This window comes from Ceratosolen solmsi, unplaced genomic scaffold (genome assembly GCF_000503995.2).
Source record: "Ceratosolen solmsi marchali unplaced genomic scaffold, CerSol_1.0 scaffold26, whole genome shotgun sequence".
NCBI classification, from domain to species: Eukaryota; Metazoa; Arthropoda; class Insecta; order Hymenoptera; family Agaonidae; genus Ceratosolen; species Ceratosolen solmsi.
In genome coordinates, this window is record NW_011948442.1 from 338,135 (window position 1) to 358,314 (window position 20,180).

The 20,180-nt window shown below is 21.6% G+C and overlaps 1 protein-coding gene across 1 annotated transcript in view; it reads left to right on the plus strand.

Moving 5' to 3' along the window:
- Nucleotides 1-19,934, plus strand: part of Pgant2 (polypeptide N-acetylgalactosaminyltransferase 2) — a 35,942-nt gene extending 16,008 nt beyond the window's left edge. Inside the window, exons 2-10 of the mRNA XM_011504001.1 lie at nt 6,745-6,914; nt 7,403-7,522; nt 11,443-11,541; nt 13,345-13,412; nt 13,624-13,875; nt 15,372-15,587; nt 18,136-18,355; nt 18,852-19,062; nt 19,544-19,934. Of these exons, the coding sequence (XP_011502303.1) occupies nt 6,745-6,914; nt 7,403-7,522; nt 11,443-11,541; nt 13,345-13,412; nt 13,624-13,875; nt 15,372-15,587; nt 18,136-18,355; nt 18,852-19,062; nt 19,544-19,813 (1,626 nt within the window). The 3' untranslated portion in view covers nt 19,814-19,934. The remainder of the gene's footprint in view (nt 1-6,744; nt 6,915-7,402; nt 7,523-11,442; nt 11,542-13,344; nt 13,413-13,623; nt 13,876-15,371; nt 15,588-18,135; nt 18,356-18,851; nt 19,063-19,543) is intronic.
- Nucleotides 19,935-20,180: the final 246 nt, after the last annotated feature.

Genomic DNA, 20,180 nt, shown 5'->3' on the forward strand with positions numbered 1-20,180 from the left:
TCAATTTTTGAAAAATCTTAGTACCATAACAAATTATAGATGTCTGATTAGATAATAAACATTAATGTAATTTAGTATTGTAAACATGATGGTAGAACTTTCTTTTTATTAAATAATTTATTTTTAAAGATTTAATCAATTTACTTAAAATTTAAGATTACTCTGTTTGAAAGGTCGTGGTTTGAAATTCACAGCATCATTAGTCTCAAAATTTATGACATAACGTATATTTAATATTCTATATGTATATACATAATTTAATACACAAAATTTATATGTATTAACTGATAATACAAAATAGAAACATAATACTGTCCTACATAATTTATAATGCTTCATTTAATATATACTACGATTTACTAATAAATACAGAATTGTATTTTATAAAAAATTAAATTAAAAGTTTAAAACGTTTATTATATAAAATATATACCTGGTAGATTACCATCAAATAAGTCATAAATCTAGTGTTTAAAAAAATCATTGATTGAGTTTCTTTACCGATTAAGTAAATAATCCTTTTGATAGTACATAGCGCTGTTATCTACAAATATTTGTTATTATTTAGTCAATGAAAAAATTAATTTAACAGATATAAACTAACTTCATATTAATAAAAATGTATACAAAAACTTTAAGAAATTAAAAAATGAATGATAGTTGTTTATTTTCATCATTGAATACCTATAATTTGATTTCCTTTCCAAAAATACTGTTTGAGAAAAAATGTATGTTATGTATTTAAATACTCTATTAATATTATAATACAATATTTACTAAAAAAATTATTTTTTAAAAATCATATTACTATTAATATGATTATTAATTATTCTTACTTTCTCAGTATCTTTAATGTTCTTAATATGTAGTTTAATGCATAGTATATTGTACAGCATATAATACAATATATTCGATTTTCCATTATTTTATTCTTTCATTTAGAATCTCTCTTTCTCATTCACTCTCGCTAACATTTATACAATAACATTATTAATTGAATATTTAATTTAAATTTTATGCAATGGACATAATTAAAATCTTATAGTTTTTAACGTTTTATATCTACTTTTTAAATATAATATTGAATAAGAGGCAAAATTCACTAATTTTAAATCGTTAGTAATAAATTGCTGATTATCATACATTAAAAGGTTTTCTCTCAATTAATTTATTATTATTATAAGAGAAAATGATAAATAATCTTGTACATAGCAATAAATGATAACGTTTATAATTTTAAACCCCAAATTTTCATGAATAATTGAGGAATATTTATTCTGAATAATAGTAGTTGTTTATTGTTTATATAATAATGAATTTATTATAATACTTTGTAAGTTTTTCATAGGATTCTTAAATTCATTTTGAGAAATTTAAATCACATAACATTTATAGTAAATAACGATTTATAGTATATATATAGTATAGTAGTTATAGTAAAAACGATTATATATATTTTTTGGAGATGTTCTTTCTTTTTTCGTTTTTTTTATTTCATTTTTACATCTTTTTATAAAAATTGTTTTAAATACACGAGTCATACCATTATGGTATAAACATAATACTCCTACGATTATACGAAGTGTATGATTATCATTCTTGCTTTTTTAAAATATAATTTAACTAGTTTTATTAAATATAAGGCACTCTGTAGTAAAGCTTATGCATAACAGCATTTCTTTAACATATACTTTGAAATTTATTTATACGTATACTAATGTTATTATGTTCCATATATTGTGAGGCAATAATGAATAATAAATATTAAAATATTAAATATTCAAATATTACAAACAATACATCAATTATGAATAGACTCTAGTATTATAATATTTGAACAAAATATACATTTAATATACATATTTATAGTTTGGTATTTCACAATTATTTTCATTAGTAATAGTAGAGATTAAATATACTTGATGACTTATAAATATCTTTACATTATTTCAGTTATATGTAACTACATATTAGTTTTTAGTTATTTTGCAATACAGTAAAAAGTGAAGGTTTATTTCACAAACACAAGTTACATTTGACCTTTTTTTCCCTATTATCTTCATATTCATATTCAGTTAAGATCTTCCTAATTTTAATGTAGACAAAAGGATAAATCTCTACAAAATTTTACATGATTCTCTAAAAAGTTTAAAATTAAATTAATGTGACTTAATTGATTTGACACTTATTTTAGAAAATAATTTATTTTCATTGCTCAATTAAAATTTGTTAATCTTATTTAAAACAATACACATTTTTTTTAGCTTATTACAATATAATCATTTCAAATACAACAATCACTCATAATTTTTATAAAAATGATGATGTGCACCTATATTCACTATTTAATTAAATGTAAAATAAAAAAATATTAAATATAAATGTGATAATAAAATATTTAAATAATATAAATTAATAAAAAGTCATAAATTTAATTGCTAATTTAAAATTCTAAATTATGAAGTAGGTGTAAATATATAAATAGTACAAAATTAATAACACATGAAAAAGAAATTATTATATGCAAATGTTGTTTTTATTTAAAAATTAATTAAATCATTTGTTATTATTTTAATAATTATTAGAAAATGCTAGTACCTTTATAATTATAGTCCTTATTACCTATATAAATCTTAATTAATATTTTTAAAAATAACATGTAAATAATTTCTTATTTCAGACATATATTTTAGAAACTACTTGAAATACTTGAAAACGATAAATGTATAATACAAATATAAAAAATAAATATCTATAAATAATGAATACATGTATAAATAATAAATGAATGCATCTATATATAAAAATACATGTATAATAAATAAAAGTGAAAAGAATCGAATAATAGTATCGTTGAAATCAATGACTAATATCTGGCGGATATAGTGTAAAGAACCATTTTTAATATATCATTTTTATTAATAAATTAAATTTATTTTATTTTTCTAGAGAATGTAATTAATTATTTATATGTATAATAAGTTCAACAAAAATATCTTATACTCCACTCCATTTTGAAACTTATATCAATGTATACATTCTTGAGTGGGCTATTATATCGTATATCTTAAAATTTTTAGTAAATATTTTTTTACTCATAAACTAAACACTTCATTATTAATGTTTTTTTATTTTGTCTCACTACATTGTAGTGTGTATTATCCATTTCATAATTTAAAACATAATTAACAATTTAATTATTAAATTATATACTTTGAATTTTTATAGTTATTAAAAAACATAATAAAATGCCTTTAATAAGAATGACAGGATATATTGCTGTTTATATTCTTCATTTCTCTATAAAACCTATTACTTATTTTTTTTAATAAATTGCGTGAACTATTTCTTTTATCATATTACTATATTACACATATGTATATTGGATCAAGTATATTTTGTAATTTAAATATTTTAGATAAATATTTATAAAATATAATTTAGAGGATGTAATTTTGAATAATTTTTTTTTTAATAACCATATATAAAAACTACATAAAATACTAAATTAATAAGGATGTTTTAATAAGCAAATAGTATACAAAAAAATCTGAAATATTTAAATAAATAATTAAATAAAATTTAATATATTGTAAATTAAATATAATATAAAAAGTAGATTAATGGATATTCTAACTATCTCCGCTTCCCAAAAATAAAAATTTAATTACTTACATATTTATTATCCCTTTAGAGTTTTGTGTATGATTTTAACACTTCAACTAATTTATAGCTATAAGTTTTAATAAAAATAATAATATTTAAACAAAATTAGTGACTTAAGATTATACAGACTTTAGTACTGAAACATAATTTTTCTATATTTTCAAAATAAAAATGTATTAAATTGGTAATTTAATATGTTAAAGTAATGTGTAAAATAATGAAATAAGTATAGAATATAAAATTTAATTTTAGATATATTATACTAAAGCTTCATTCATGAAGAGTATAAAATTATTCGTAATTCAGTATGACCAACTCTTGACGATAAATCGTAATCTTGTTAGTACATTAATGCATGATACATTTCTCGATATTTAATCAAACTTTTGTATAAGTTCTGATTAACCATATATTTAATTTAAGTAATAAAATAAAAAATTTATATTTCCAATTCAAACTTCAACTATGTATTTATATAATATAATATTTAATATAATATAGAATATATAATATAATATTTAATATAATATATAATATATAATATAATAATTAATATAATAGAGCAAAACATCTATGTTCTTAAACTTTTAAATATTCTAGATAAAACAATATTGTATATGTTACATATATAATTATTCATTTCTCATTTTGTTAGAAAAGATAAGTAATACATAATTAAAATGTATATAAGTAAATGTACATAAGTAAACATACATTAAAATGATTAAAGAATTTTATTTTATTTTTTAAAATAAATTCTAAATTTCTATTAATTCTATTAATATTTTTAAAAGCTTTTTTTTCTTGATAGCTTATAATTACAAAAAATTTTATTAAGCATAAAGATGTGAAGATTTATGTTTGAAAACAATTAACTACTGAAATCATTAGTACTATCACACAAACAACGATTAATTCGGTTAAGTTTAAAAAATATCATTTAATCAATTTCACTTTTTACTATAGAAAATTAATAAAGAGAATTATGTAGAGTTTAATGAAAAAAATAGCATATGTGAAATTATTAAAAATCTGAATCTATTTATTTAAAATTGTTAATTTAAAAGTAATGGAAACAATAGAAATAATAAAATATTATATTTAATAATAAATGTTAATAGGTAAGTATTAATTATTTTTATTATTTTTTTAATTACATCTTATAATAATAAGTTATATAATACTCTTTCTTTATAATTTTAATTTTATTTTACTTAATGAAAAATTTAATAAATATAAAATAAGTATTTAATTATTTAATAAAGAATGGTGCTTACAATTAAATATCAAATCAGGAAAAATGCCATGTGTATCATTTCATCTGACAGAATGCATGCATATAAACAGAATTACATAATTTTATGAATAATAAAATTTAAAATTATGTATTTTCATATAATATTACTTAGATATCTGTGTATATCGTAAATTATATCAAAACGATATATATTCGATTATTATAATATTATATATGTTTATATTCTTTATCATTCTAAACAATATTTTAATGAAAAAATACATTATAATATATTTTTGTGTTCTAGTAAAGGTAATCTTGCGAAAAAATTTGTTTTTCTTCCACAAGTGCTAAGCGTATATCGTATTATGAAAACCTTTCATAATACATTGTAAAACGTTTTTCTATCAAAAACTAACATTAGTACACCCTGCTCTAACGTAGGTGGCTGAGAGTATAACACTTAATTGCTAAAATAGTAAGAAATATAATAATATATAACATAAATTACAAAATCTAACTAAATAATAAATAATAAAATTAAAAAAAAAAGATTATTTAGTTAGATTTTGTAATTTAATTTTAAAAGAAATCAAATTAATTAATTGCAACAACTATTAAAAAACTTATAAAATATTTATTGTTAAAATACACTGAATTAATGCAACAAATATAGAAAATTCGACATATAGTAAAGTATATCTAGAATTCAATAATAAATTGGTTATAAATATTTATAAATTTAAAAATTGAATCTTTACTTATTTTAATATAATTAGTAATATTTATTAACGAAACATTATTATTAAAAAAAATTTATAAAAAATTTATAAAAATTTATCATTTCATATCCACAGGGAAATATGTATATACAATATGTCGAAGGCCAAATAATCAAAACTCATTATATTTGAAATAAAAATAGTTTTATTTATAAAATGAAAAATTAAATATAGTATTTTGCATTGATTACTTTTTTTACATACAATGCTTAATATTGGGTGAAGGCATTTCAAAATATTTTATATTGTATGTTTAAATGACGAATATATATACATAAGAAATTACAATAAAATATAAATATAAATATAAAATATAAATACATAAGAAAAAACTAGTTAAAAATACAAATAATTAATTACTTTTCTTATTTTGTGTGATTCTTCTAGTTCATATAATCAATAATGTATTTTCAATTATAATTATGAATACAAATTTTTATTTGAGAATGGATATAAAATCAATGATTCCATGATTAATATTAGACCCATAATGTTCCAATACTATATATATATTTTTAATATTTTAATAACTCAATTTTTACTTTTTCGAATTAAATCGTTGGTAATAAAAAAATTATATCATTAAAAAATTTTATACTTAAACAAATTTATACAGAACTAGAATAAAATGAAATAGACTTTTCAAACAGAATTGAATATATATTAGAGTATGAGATTGTACAGTTATTATTTTTTCTGAAAAATTAATGAATGAATAATCATAAAAATATAATAACAAGATAATGCAAAGACTATAAAATAGAAGAAAATATTAATTTTTTTCTGTATTAGTTATTTCAATAGTAGTTAGATATTTATCATCGACTTTAATCAAATAACGTATTAAATTTTTGTTTAAAAAAAATTTAACAAAAATGAAAATTTCTCACTCATTTCAGGAACATTTTAATTAAAAATAATTAAAAATAATAATTAAAAATACTTTGAAGTTTCTCTTTTTTAATGATTTACGTACGATGGCTTTCAATCGCTTCAGCTGCAAATTTCCACATTAATGTTCATATCTGTACTACCGTATTTTTATTTTGTATGTCACAGAATGAAAATAGAGCCTTGCGATTAAAAGAACCTGCTTCTTTGGAATTTTTAATTGAAAATTCTGGCGACTTCGCAGATCTAGGCCGAACCACCATTATTGTGTCCTCTGAACTTTTATTTTCACCTTCTGTCGACCCCCAACTAAGTTGGAATTATTTTGATGAACAAGGGTAAGTTACAACCAACACAATAGGAATAAAAATTTCATAATTTCTTTAGATTTTAAAAATCGTTCAGATCATTATTTTTTTACTTACATAAATTTTAATTAAAAATGTTGATTTAATTTGAACTTAAGTATCAATTTCTTGAACATTCTGTTTTTTCATTAGTGATTTATTATTTTAAAACATTTTTAATCAACTTATTTTAATTTAATTATATAAATTTAAATAATTTTTCTTAATTTTAAATGACTTTTATTTTTCATAATTTAAAGTTGATATATAGGTTTACTAAAACTCTGAAGAGTATTTTTTAATATTATACTTTTTATTTTTTGTATATTTTATTTTTCGCTTATTAAGTTGATTATTTTAAAATTACAGTAAAGCAATATTGGCAAATATAAAAAGTAGTATAATATATTGTTATTATAATTCCAATAAACTAAGCAATATTTACAGTAGATTGCTCATAAAAATTAATATTGCGATAGATATATCTCAAGAGGTGGCTTAAAAGCTGGAGAAGATCCATACGCTAGAAACAAATTTAATCAAGAAGCCTCAGATAGCCTTCCAAGTAATCGTAATATTCCTGATACACGTAGCCCAATGTAAGTTTTAAAGTAAAAAAATTTTTTATACGTCTTTTAATATATATTTATTTTTTGAAATTTGCATATAAAATCTTTCGATATATAGCTTGAAAACAAGCATATTATTTTCAACTATATATAGCTATAACAATATTAATATTTTATGGAAACTTCAATAATAATAACTCTGTAGTAAAGAATTATTCAGACACAATGATTTTCATCGTGAAAAATATTTTATATATTTTAAAAAGATGAAAAATAATACGAAACCAATTGATAATAATAAATTACTTATTTTTTTCAGTTGTTTAGTAAAGATCATATTCTATCGTTATATCATATAGGATCACTTGAGGTTAAACTTTCTTCCGAGGGTTTATAAATTAACATTAAATTACAGTGAAATTCAAATGACTTATTTATCAATTATTTATTATTAATTATACAAAATATTCAGATAAATAATTTGGTATACTATTACTAAAATACAATTAATAATATATTTTATTTTAAATCTAATCTTTTCTCTTACAAATTTTAATTTAAATTATGTATGAGCATGATATGTTTACAAGGCGAGAAAACGTACGAGGCCACATGTTCAGAAAGGATATAAAGTATATAAAAATGTTTTTGAGAGTGGAAAAATACGCCATACAGTGAATTCAAGAAACAAATAAAGATGGGATGGAAAAGGTATGTTATGTACCTGAAAAGAAATGATTGATGTAGTTTAACTATATCAATTTTGCGCTCGTTACGGCTTATAAAATTGCGTCCATATTTCTTTTCCTCGCGAATTAGTATTCACATTGACTGGAATACCTCACATACTTCGAATAAGAAATTCCTGCCCAAGTACGTATATACACATAAACATGTTTCCATTCGTTTCAAACCTATACATTCGCTATGACACTTTCATTTTCGTATGCACAATAAACGTGTACATTAATTGCATACCATACATTTACGGCTCAAACATTTATTACGATCATAGGCATTGATTACGCATCCATAATATACATATAATAAATAAATCTTCATTCTTACACAATTTCATAATCTCGTCACAAATTTCAATTTAAAACCAATCGATTAGACTTTTAACATATTCTAAAAATAATAAAAAATAACAAAATATATATTATTTTTATTATATTATTAAATGCTTTAAAACTAGAACTAATATAATTATATATTTCTTGTATCTCTAAAAACTTTCATTTGTAACATAGAAATTAAAATAAATTATTAAAAATCTGAATAAAATATTCTATTATTTATAATAATACAAGATGACATTCAAAGTGTTAATTTAAGCTCTTCGACGCTCATATGGCTGTATAGTTTTTATGTATAATTTATTATTCGAATGAATTAGAACATTTTTCACAAGAACAATATCAATCATATTAAGGGCATGGCTTAGAAGATCGCGTCTCCTTCCTGTAATATGTAGGAGTCGAGAGTGAGCATGAAAACGAATAGATTGATTTAGTTCAACTTGTAAATTGTTATTACAAATCATCGAATCAATTTATATATATTTAATATTATAGTAAATAGAAGGTATATTAAAAATCTAAGACTTTTTTTATTTTAAGTATTTTTATTTTAATTTAGATTTTGTAGGAAAATGAGCAATGACAATGCCAATCGAAAAATAGAGAAATAAAACTAAATGAATAACCCAAACAAGAGTTTTAAAAATTAAAGTTCCTCACCATTATACGAAATTAATGGGAAAAGGAATATACAAAAATGAAAAGTGACAGAGTGAGAAAAAAAAATCAAGAGAAAAAGAGAAAAAAGATCGAGGATAGATAAAAAGAATGAAGAATTAAATGAATGAGACAATAATAAAATGTAAATCAATTTAAGAAGATGGCAATACATATATTTAAGAAGTTCTCTTTATTTAATTAGAGATAGTTCCAATCTTTCGTAGTACAATGTTTTTATAAATAATATGTAAGAATTTTCATAAATAAACATGTAATTTGGTTCCTTATGAATCTCTATTGAAATATTTACTGCTCATAACAATTTTTTAATTTAATTTTTAATGTAATATAAAACTATTTGCATTACTGATTTAATAGATTAATCAATCTATAATCCCTAATCGATTCAGATTATGGTACTTTAATACCCTCCTGACTTTCATAAACTACAGTATTCTTTGTTCTTATATTATTTTAGTATATTTTTCAAATCATTATCGTATCCTTTGCCCCTTAATTATCTCATCGTAATTTTTAAAAATTGTAGTTTAATCGTTACTGCCTTTTCATCTTCATATCCCTTTAAAAATAAAGAAATCCAATTTTTTTATTTTTTCGTGATCGAACTATCTGTATTTAAAATACGTTTAAAACTTATAGTTTGTAAATATTTTTGTTATATATGTGATAATAATTGAAAAATAATAATTGATTTATATAGATAAATTGTACAACACATCATTATAAATATTGATTAAACATTTATATATAAGCTCTTTTTATATTTATAGCATAATATTAGCATAATTTATAGCATATTATTATATTATCGAATAATATACAGATATTACAGAGTCCCAATTATAATTAGATTAATTTGATATGTTGTATAACAAAAAATATAAATAGTAATATTACCTATATCTAAAACAAACTCAATTTACGACACTACATAAGATAATACTTATAATGTCTACAAAAATTATAGTTTTTTTATAATAGATTATTTCTTTTTCTTTCGCATATAATACTATATTTGTGTTTTCTATATTATATTAAAAACAATTAAATAATTAGCAATATATATTTAATTGAATATCAGTTTTATTGTAACCGGAAGAAATTTACAATTAAGATACTAATTAACAGTTATCTTTTATATGATTTATTTATTCTTTAATCAACATATTTAATAATCATTTTACTTGATTGGAATAAACAATTTGCATTTAAAAAGAAAATTTCTTTTGAATTCTACATATTTACAACTTTTTAATGTTTTAAACCTTATTTTTATTACTTTCATAATATAATTTTGGAATTTTTTTCTTTTGGTTACAATATTTTCACATTTAAAATAAATTACATTCTAAAACAATAAAAATTTAGAAATGTATTTAAATGTTTAATCTCCAATATATGATTTTTAAAAAATCAACAGTTTTCAATTTAATGTTTTTTTTTCATTTATTTGTTATTTAATAAAAAATACATAAATTTATCACGACTATATAATTTAACTTAAAATATAATCAAAATGTAGTTAATATTTTTTTTAAATGTTCGATTGTAATTGCAACGGCAAACCCCTGAAGTATCGTACTTTGTAAAAAATAGTATGATACTTGTCTGTGAAACAAACTTTATTAAACGCGTATTAACACATAATAATAATACGGTAATATTACATACACAATATATTTATAACAGTGATTAGCAACTACGTTGTTTTTAATTTATATTAAACACATCATCATAAACATAATATAAGAATGTTAAATATCAAGTAAAAGAAAGTTATATATTACATTTTACAGATTAATGTAAGTAATAAAAATAATAATAGTATGTTATGCTAAAATATTATTGAGAACAGATATAAAAATGTTTAATTAGTTAATGTTTAATTATTAAGCTATACATCATTGTTGAAAAATCTCATTTCTTTCCATTAACTATTTTTCTAATTATAATTTTACGGCATGTATATTTAAATTAAAGACTTACAATAAATTTTATAAAAATGAAAATTTTGAAAAATAAATGATATAGATAATATATTTGATAAATTATTTAAAACTAAGCATATATACAATTGTTTTTTAATCTATTTATGCTTTATTATCTATATTATATAGCCTTATTAAGAGGCTTTAAAAGGCTTTAAACTATAATTTATAATTATCAATACTTCATTTATAACTAAAGGTGTCGACTAAAGCAATGGAGAAAGGATCTTCCACCAACTTCTGTGATTATTACTTTTCATAATGAAGCTCGTTCGACTCTTCTACGTACAGTTGTTAGGTGAGCAGTTAATAGTAATTATTTAAAATTATATATAATAAGACAAAAATTATAAATTCGCAAAAGGAAATTTAATTCAATTTAATTTCTGAACTCAAGTTATAAAAATTTTATATAAATTAACCATAAATAATTTATGTATACTATTACTTTAGAAATATTAGTAATCAATAATACAGTTTTTTGAATATAAACAAAATCCAAGTCTACATGATATATACTAATTCTTTATTTAAAATTACAATTAAATATGCTGTTATGTATTGTTTTCTGTTTGTGTAAATAAAAATTTATTTAATTATTAATTTATTGTTATGTAATAAAATTTTAAATAATTTTTAAGTTGAATTTATTTGTTATTATTGTATATATTATTGTATTATTCATAAAAAATATATGTTTGTTATTTAGTGAATTTATCGAATAAAGTCTTCAACTAATGTATGTACATATTAGTTATTTAGTTCGGTCAATCAAGTAAAAGTATTAATAAATAAATAAAGCAACCATTAAAATATTGAAATTGAAATGCAGTCCAACTGAAATGAAAAACATAAGAACAATAAAATTTGTCCTTGAATATATAGAATGATAGATTTTCTTCGGATTTATAATTAAGTAGATCCAAAAAGAAAATTTTCGAAATATTTTAACTCAGGAAGATGCAGTTTTATCGTAACTAAGAATTGAGAATCGTATACATCCTCTATAAATGTTATTCAATTGAAACAGTATTCAATGGAAAATTCTGAAGAACTCATTATCGTATCAATAATTTGGTTTTAAGATATTATGAAATATTATTTAATAAGTTGCAAATGCTATATGTGCACGTTATTATTTCCTATCACTTCTACAAAATTTGCATTTCCATAATCAAGCTATTTTCTACATTGACTTCTACTGCCTTTCACTAGAAGCTTTTCCGTATATAAGAAAATATAAGAAAATATAAGAAAACGAAAAAATGAATAGATTATACAGTAATATTACATTACGGAATACTTTAGTTAATATTATATTATTGACATAGTTTTTAATTGTACAAGGTCCTTTTAGTTGAAATCAAGTGCTTTTTGCTTTGTTTGCAACAGATTGTACTGTTCTCTCTTATATATCCTTGTAATATTTTACGCTTATTGGTTGATAACTTAATTGTTGCAAGACACTAATTTAACACTATATGCTTATTTGTGTTTATATAAATGAATTCATCGATACAAATTTTTAACTTATTAGAGATGTATATATTTCATCATTTAAGCATGAATACGAAATTATAGTTTAGAGAAAGTAAAACCAAATATTATAAATTTATATTACTTTGAATTAGAGTTATATATCTGTTTTAAGATATTATAAAGATGTTTTAATGATTTTATAATTATTAAAAATTTGATAATTATATATTTGATATTAAATCTATTTATTTTAATATTATCTATTACATCTCTTAATATTTTATTTTGAATAAAGTAAATAGCATTTTAATTTTTAACGTTTTTTAATTTTTTTTAACTATATGAGCAAATATATTGCATATAGTAGTATTATATGTATATTATAATTTTAATATTTCATTTGAATTATAATAAACCATAAGAAACGTAGATTTTTATTTAGAATTTATATGGTTTTTATGTAAGAAATACATTTTACAATGTATCAAATGCTAAACAAGATGATATTTCAATAAATCAATAGCAAGTAAATATAATTAATAAAGTATATCGAAGTTCGACTTACCTAGGAATGATTTGTAAATAACTCATTATTACCACATCCTATTTTCTCGGTTGTCAGCGTATTGAATAGAAGCCCAGAACGCTTAATTAAAGAGATTATCTTGGTAGATGACTTTAGCGATCATGGTAAGTACGAAAATACTTATATATTTTTTGCATGTTTAATTAATATTTTATAATACATTTCATATTTTATTTATAGAATTCTGTACATTAATTTATATTTGTTTTATTTTCTTGATTTTTTGTTTTAATACCCATTTTCTCGTAAAGAAATATAATTACGTATTACATAACATAAAAATAAACTTGTTTTTTGTATCATTAAATACTACAGCAACAGATGGCGAAGAGTTAGCAAAGATTCATAAAGTACGTGTAATCAGGAATGATAGACGTGAAGGCTTGATGAGGTCAAGAGTAAGAGGAGCAGATTCCGCAACGGCGAACGTACTGACATTTCTGGATTCACACTGCGAATGCAATGCTAATTGGTTGGAGCCTCTCCTCGAAAGGGTCGCTGAGAATCCAAGTAGAGTTGTCTGTCCTGTTATTGATGTTATTAGCATGGACAACTTCCAATATATCGGTAAATTTGACCAGTGTATAAATTTATTTTTTAATTCAATATTTTAGTTTCATCTATATAATTTCTTAATAATTTATTGAAAGTATTTCACTACAAACTCCTCGAATTGTTTTATACGCTTCTTACGTAATAAATGTTTTGTAATATCCTAAAATACATAATAGACAATTTATTACTTGGCACTTTAAGTGATTAAAATATATCAGAAATCTTAACCTTAATTTTGAATAATTGATATTCATTTATTATTTTATAAGAATGTGTTTGATATTCCATAAATTAATAATATATTCAAAAAAAATAAAAGTAGTTTTCTTAAGCAACAATTCTCTTATATTCAATTTTAAATAATATCTCACATTGTAACTTTTTAATCCAATCAAATGATAATTACATATTATATATACAGATAATTAACTTATAAAATCACAGCCATAGAATCTATTGAATAATATAATTATTAATTTATGGGTTATAAAATTGAAATAACACAATAACCCTCAAAACTACCCTAATAGGGAGTTAACAAGTTTCCAAGTAAATTAATAATCAAGGGTACATTTTATTATTTAAACTTTTGTTGTATTTTCTTAAGCGACATATAATAAGACAAATAGAAAAAATGAATTGAGAAATTATAGAATTCAAATTTTAACAGTTTTAACATAATAAAGATAAATATGTACGTAGATATTTTTAACAAAAAAATTGTTACTTTCCATTTTTTATTGATGAATTGTTTACAATGTTTTTTTACAAATTTTAATTTATTAATAATTATTAATATTAGTACAGAGATTCATTATAAAAATCCTAAAAAATTGAAATTTAATTATATAAAGTTCGAATATGATTGTATACAACTTTTTTTAAATTAAAATTTGTTAATGTTAAAGTATTTATGTTAGTATAACATGTTATACTTATTATAAAATAGTCAAAGGATTAGATAAAAAATAATAGCACTATTTGTATTTTATATTTATATTTCATTAATCGTTGCGAAACTTGGTATTTTTAACACCGTTAATACGAAAAATATATAAGCAAAAATTTAACACGAAAAGGGGGTAAAATAATTAGTAGTTGCAAAATTACATAAATATTAAAAAAATTTTAGTTTACAAACAAATTTGAAGGAATTAAATAAAATTTCAATATTTACAAATATTTTTATTTTTTATAGTAATGCAAAACCTAAGTAAAATTGATTTTGCTATATTATCATATGATAGTCAAACAGTACGATTCTTTACAAAGTATGGAATGAGTGTAAAATACGTTTGCTTTGCATCTTTCTTTTATATCTTATAATTAAGTTTATTTTTATTTAAAGTAATTATTATAATTAAATTAATCATTAATTGAATTATTAGCAAAATATAGTCCTACATTAATAAATAATTTTTAATTCCCAATAGTTTTATAGACAATGGTTTACAGTTTAAGTACAAATAATTTATATAAAAAATCTAATGTTTAATAAAACTACATAGGTGCCTCGGCAGATTTAAGGGGTGGTTTCGATTGGAGTCTCGTATTCAAATGGGAATACCTCAGTCATATTGAGCGTCAAGCACGCCAAAAAGATCCGACTCAAGCGATAAGAACACCAATGATAGCCGGCGGACTTTTTGTTATAAATAAAAAGTATTTCGAAAAATTAGGAAAATATGATACACAAATGGATGTGTGGGGAGGTGAAAATTTAGGTGAGCACCTTATTAGTTTAAGATTGTAAGAGTGTTATATATTTGTATATAATATAAATATAAATAAATATAAATATAAATATAATATAAATTTGTATTATAAACTTGTCATAAAAAAATATATATGAACTTTTATTACATATTAAAATAGTAAATTAAAAATCAATTCACGGTTTATTCGAATGAATGTAAGTACTAATCATTTTTAATGATATTTCTAATAAATCTTTAATAGTCTATTTTTTATTTATATAATATAACTTGATACTAATATATATGTATATAAAAGTTTTTTCACGTTGAAATTCATACTATATCATAGTATCGCAGTTTCAATAGGCCTGACTTAACGCTTAGCTTTTCTACAACAAACTTATACTTATTATTTAGTCCTATTTGTTATTATTCACGATCACCTGTATTTAAATATTATTGAGCTGAACCAATATTAAATATAATTTTATGTGCTTTATACACATAACTCTAATTTAATAAATTACTATTTGATACTTATTCGTATATTTTCAAATATATCTAAATTAATAAATTTTTTAATTTTAACTAAAGCATTCATGTATATTATGAAATTTTATATTCATTTTATAATTTGTATCAGAAAGCAAATTATTGAAATTGTTCAAATAAGATTATATACATATTTGTTGTCAATAAATTATTTGTTTTAAAATAAAATCTCACTAAAATTCGATTGCATTCTAAATAGAATTTTTATATGTATATACAATTTTTATATCTATATACAAATCTAAATATTTTTTAAATTTGAAAAATTAATTTTCATATTTTAATCAATCAATATTGTCTTATACTAATTAGATAAAAAAATTTTGATAGTACTTTTATTTAACTCATGAACGCTTGTGAAAAATAGAAAATCATCATCTTTTTTATACACTAGTACAATCAGATAAATAAAGCAAATCATTTATTTTTCAAACAGATAATCTATAATTTTTTGAAGTTTGTTTTTATCGATGAAAGGTAAACATTGTAATTGAAAATTAATTAGTTTGTGTTTTTTTTTATATATATTTTTCTTGACATCATTTTTAAAAGATTGAATATTGAAATCTGTAATAGATTTGCGTATTATATTTTTTCTAATCTTTGATTGAATCTAAATATACATTTATTTTTATTGACGTATCAATATAATTAATATTCATACTAGCATATGTTCTATTAAATATTTCTGAATTATGATATATTTTGCGGATTATCATATTTGTGAAGCGAGGGAAAAGCCTGATTTAATTTTAATCTGTTTGGTATTTAATTTTACAATACATTTTGTTTCTTATTTGTTATTACTACATGTAGAGGTAGGAGGTCGTAAATCTCCAGATCCTCTTGATGTAATACGCTTGATGGTGAAATACTAAACTGAAAATGAAAGGTCGTAAGTCTCTTGATACTTCTTCGTGTGGTGCCACATAGTGGTAACTTGATTGCTGGTCTCCTCCAAACTGTCTTGTAGTGTGAAAGGATGAGGAGGGCCATCCGTAGCGGCTCTGCCGATAGTGTATGCAATGGCTGCACCTAGTATAAGAAGGGCCTTCCGTAGCGACTCTGTATGAGAAAGGCCTTAGATGGCCTCACGCTAGACTCACTAGTATTGGAAAGGCTTGTGACTGCTTCCGTGACTCGGTTTGGCTGACTGCCTTCTTGGTCGACTAGGTCATGACTGAGTAGCCGCTATGATCGATTAGCTCATCACTGAGTAGTACTTATCTCATGGTGCGCTTGCCTTAAATATCTACGCGACAGCTTTGTTAGCTGAGAACAAAGGGCCGATCATAGCGCTAGAAATAATGGAGGTGATTGAGCACTCATTTCGGATGTACCGGCTTTTCCGAATTTTCTTAGAAGTTATGACTGTTGAATTATTTACTCGAAATGATAACCGTTAAGGGTTTTCCTTGAAACGATAGTCGTTTTTCCCCAAATGATAAAATTCCAGAGATTCTCTGAATCTCGAACAGCTATAATATATCATTTTCACGTCACACACTTGCCTTTCCATTTCATCCTCTATTTCTTTTTATTAATTTTATTAACTATTTCAAGATTTGTATGTTGTTGAATTTTCGAGATTAAGAAAAGTCTTTATATTTAAAATATTAACAATATATTAAAATAATATATTATGTTTAAAATATTACAGTTTAAATATTAACAAAATTCTAATTTTCATTAAAGAAATACACAAAAAAGGTACATATATATTTTATTCTAATAGGTAAAGAATTACAAATTTTTTCTAATTGCTAAATTACCAATTTTGTATAAAACAAAATTTTTTTGTTTGTTGTTAAAATAATACATTTATTTTAACGTTCTTAAAATAGTTTATTTTTAATGTATGCTGAAGAACCTGTAAACATAGATTAAAAATTTTAAATAATCATTGCATAATTGATAGGAATATTTAAAATGGGATAAATTATAATCTATATTTATTTAGTATGTTAATACAAAAATTATCATTAATTTGAATCAGTAAAATCTATCTTATCTTTGATTTCAGAAATTTCATTTCGAGTATGGCAATGCGGAGGGAGTTTGGAGATCATTCCGTGCTCAAGAGTTGGTCATGTATTTCGTAAACGTCATCCATATTCCTTCCCTGGCGGAAGTGGAAACGTATTTGCGCGCAATACTAGACGTGCAGCCGAAGTTTGGATGGATGACTACAAACAGTTTTATTATAATGCTGTGCCCTTAGCGCGTAACATTCCATATGGCAAGTGAGTACACATAAATTAATACGAATAAAAATCTATGTTCTATTATAATTATCACTATTTGTTGTATTTATTGTAAAAATATTAAATTATAAAGTAAAATTGTAATAGGAATGTTATTTTAATATTTATATTGTAGCGTAATAATTTATATTTCCGATACATTTAAAAACGTAAATTAATAAAGTATTATAATATTTATAATAACTTGTAATATGTTTTATTAGGTTTTTAGTAGAAATACACAAATAACTTCTATATTCTACACTACATTTCTAATATAAATTTGTACAGATTATAATAACTTATAAATACTTATAAGAAACTACATTTTCAATAAATTTTTTTAAGTAAAAAATTCTTTTTTAATTCATTTAATTAATTAATTGATTACTTACACTATAACAGATACTAATAATAAATATTAATAAGAATACATTAACTATATTAAATAAATGTTGATTTTAAAAGTATTGCAAAACGTAATAATTTTTTTCAGTATACATGACAGAATGGAGTTGAAAAATAAATTGCATTGCAAGTCATTTAATTGGTATTTAATGAATGTTTATCCAGAATTAATCATTCCAACGAGTGAAGAAAGATTAAGTAGTTCTTTTAAACAAGGAACGGCCTGTTTAGATAGCATGGGTCATCTTCTTGATGGTAGCGTCAATCTTTATCCTTGTCATAATACGGGTGGTAATCAGGTAAGTTTTGCTCAGTGTACAATAATAAATGAATTTGCAAACCAAAAAAATGATTTTTGACATATATTATATTATATTTTAAAATAAAATAAAATTATTTAAAATATATTAAACTAAATTTAATAATTGTATGAAATAACGACAAGAAATTTACAAGCTGATTTTTGACAATAACTTTTTAATTTAATTTGAAACCTAATTCAGTAAACTTTTAAAAATTATCTAGTTGAAATAATACACATATTTATAGATTGTTAAAATTAATTATCAAATTATTCATTATACAATAACTGTATTTTTACTATAAAAGTTCTCCTTGAATATTATTTGTAATAAATCATTTTTTCAATGTTTAAACTTCATTGATACAATACAAAATTTTCGTTTTAATAAAATAAACAAAGAACATATAATCAATGAAAATCAATTATTAAGTTATTATAAAAAGTCTGATAATTTGTATTTAATAATGGAACTATAGGAATGGGGTTTAACGAAGGAGGGGCTTATAAAGCATCACAATTTCTGTCTGACGTTGCCGGTTTATGCCAAAGGCACCTCCTTACTTATGCAGATCTGCAACAATAGTGAGAACCAGAAGTGGCGTCATTTAGAGGGCGGTCTAATACGTCACGTCCGGATTCCAGTATGCATTGACTCGAAACATCATAAGCAGCGAAGTATTACTGTAGAGAAGTGTGACTCAAACGCTGAAAGTCAGAGATGGCATCTTTACGATCGCAGCCATTAGCGTAGCATTTATATTTCCAGTAATGCGAGTCTAACTTTAAACACAGATTTATGCTTTGGAAGATGTATAAAAGAGTGAAAATTAATTGAGATTTGTTTTAAATAAAAAATCTCATGTTATTCAAAAGGATAAATTTGTATGTTATTTGTGTATTTAGATTTTATTTTGTTTATTATCATGATCACCAAATATAAATTCTTTGGAAATAATCTTTACGTACTAAGTGTAAAATACAACTAAAATGGAAAATTAATGAAGATACTTGTACGTGTTCAATAAAATTTCAGTAATTTGAATTCCAGTATAAAAAACATTAATTTTTCTACGAATAAATATAGTTAATTTTTCCATTTATAAAATTTATTTA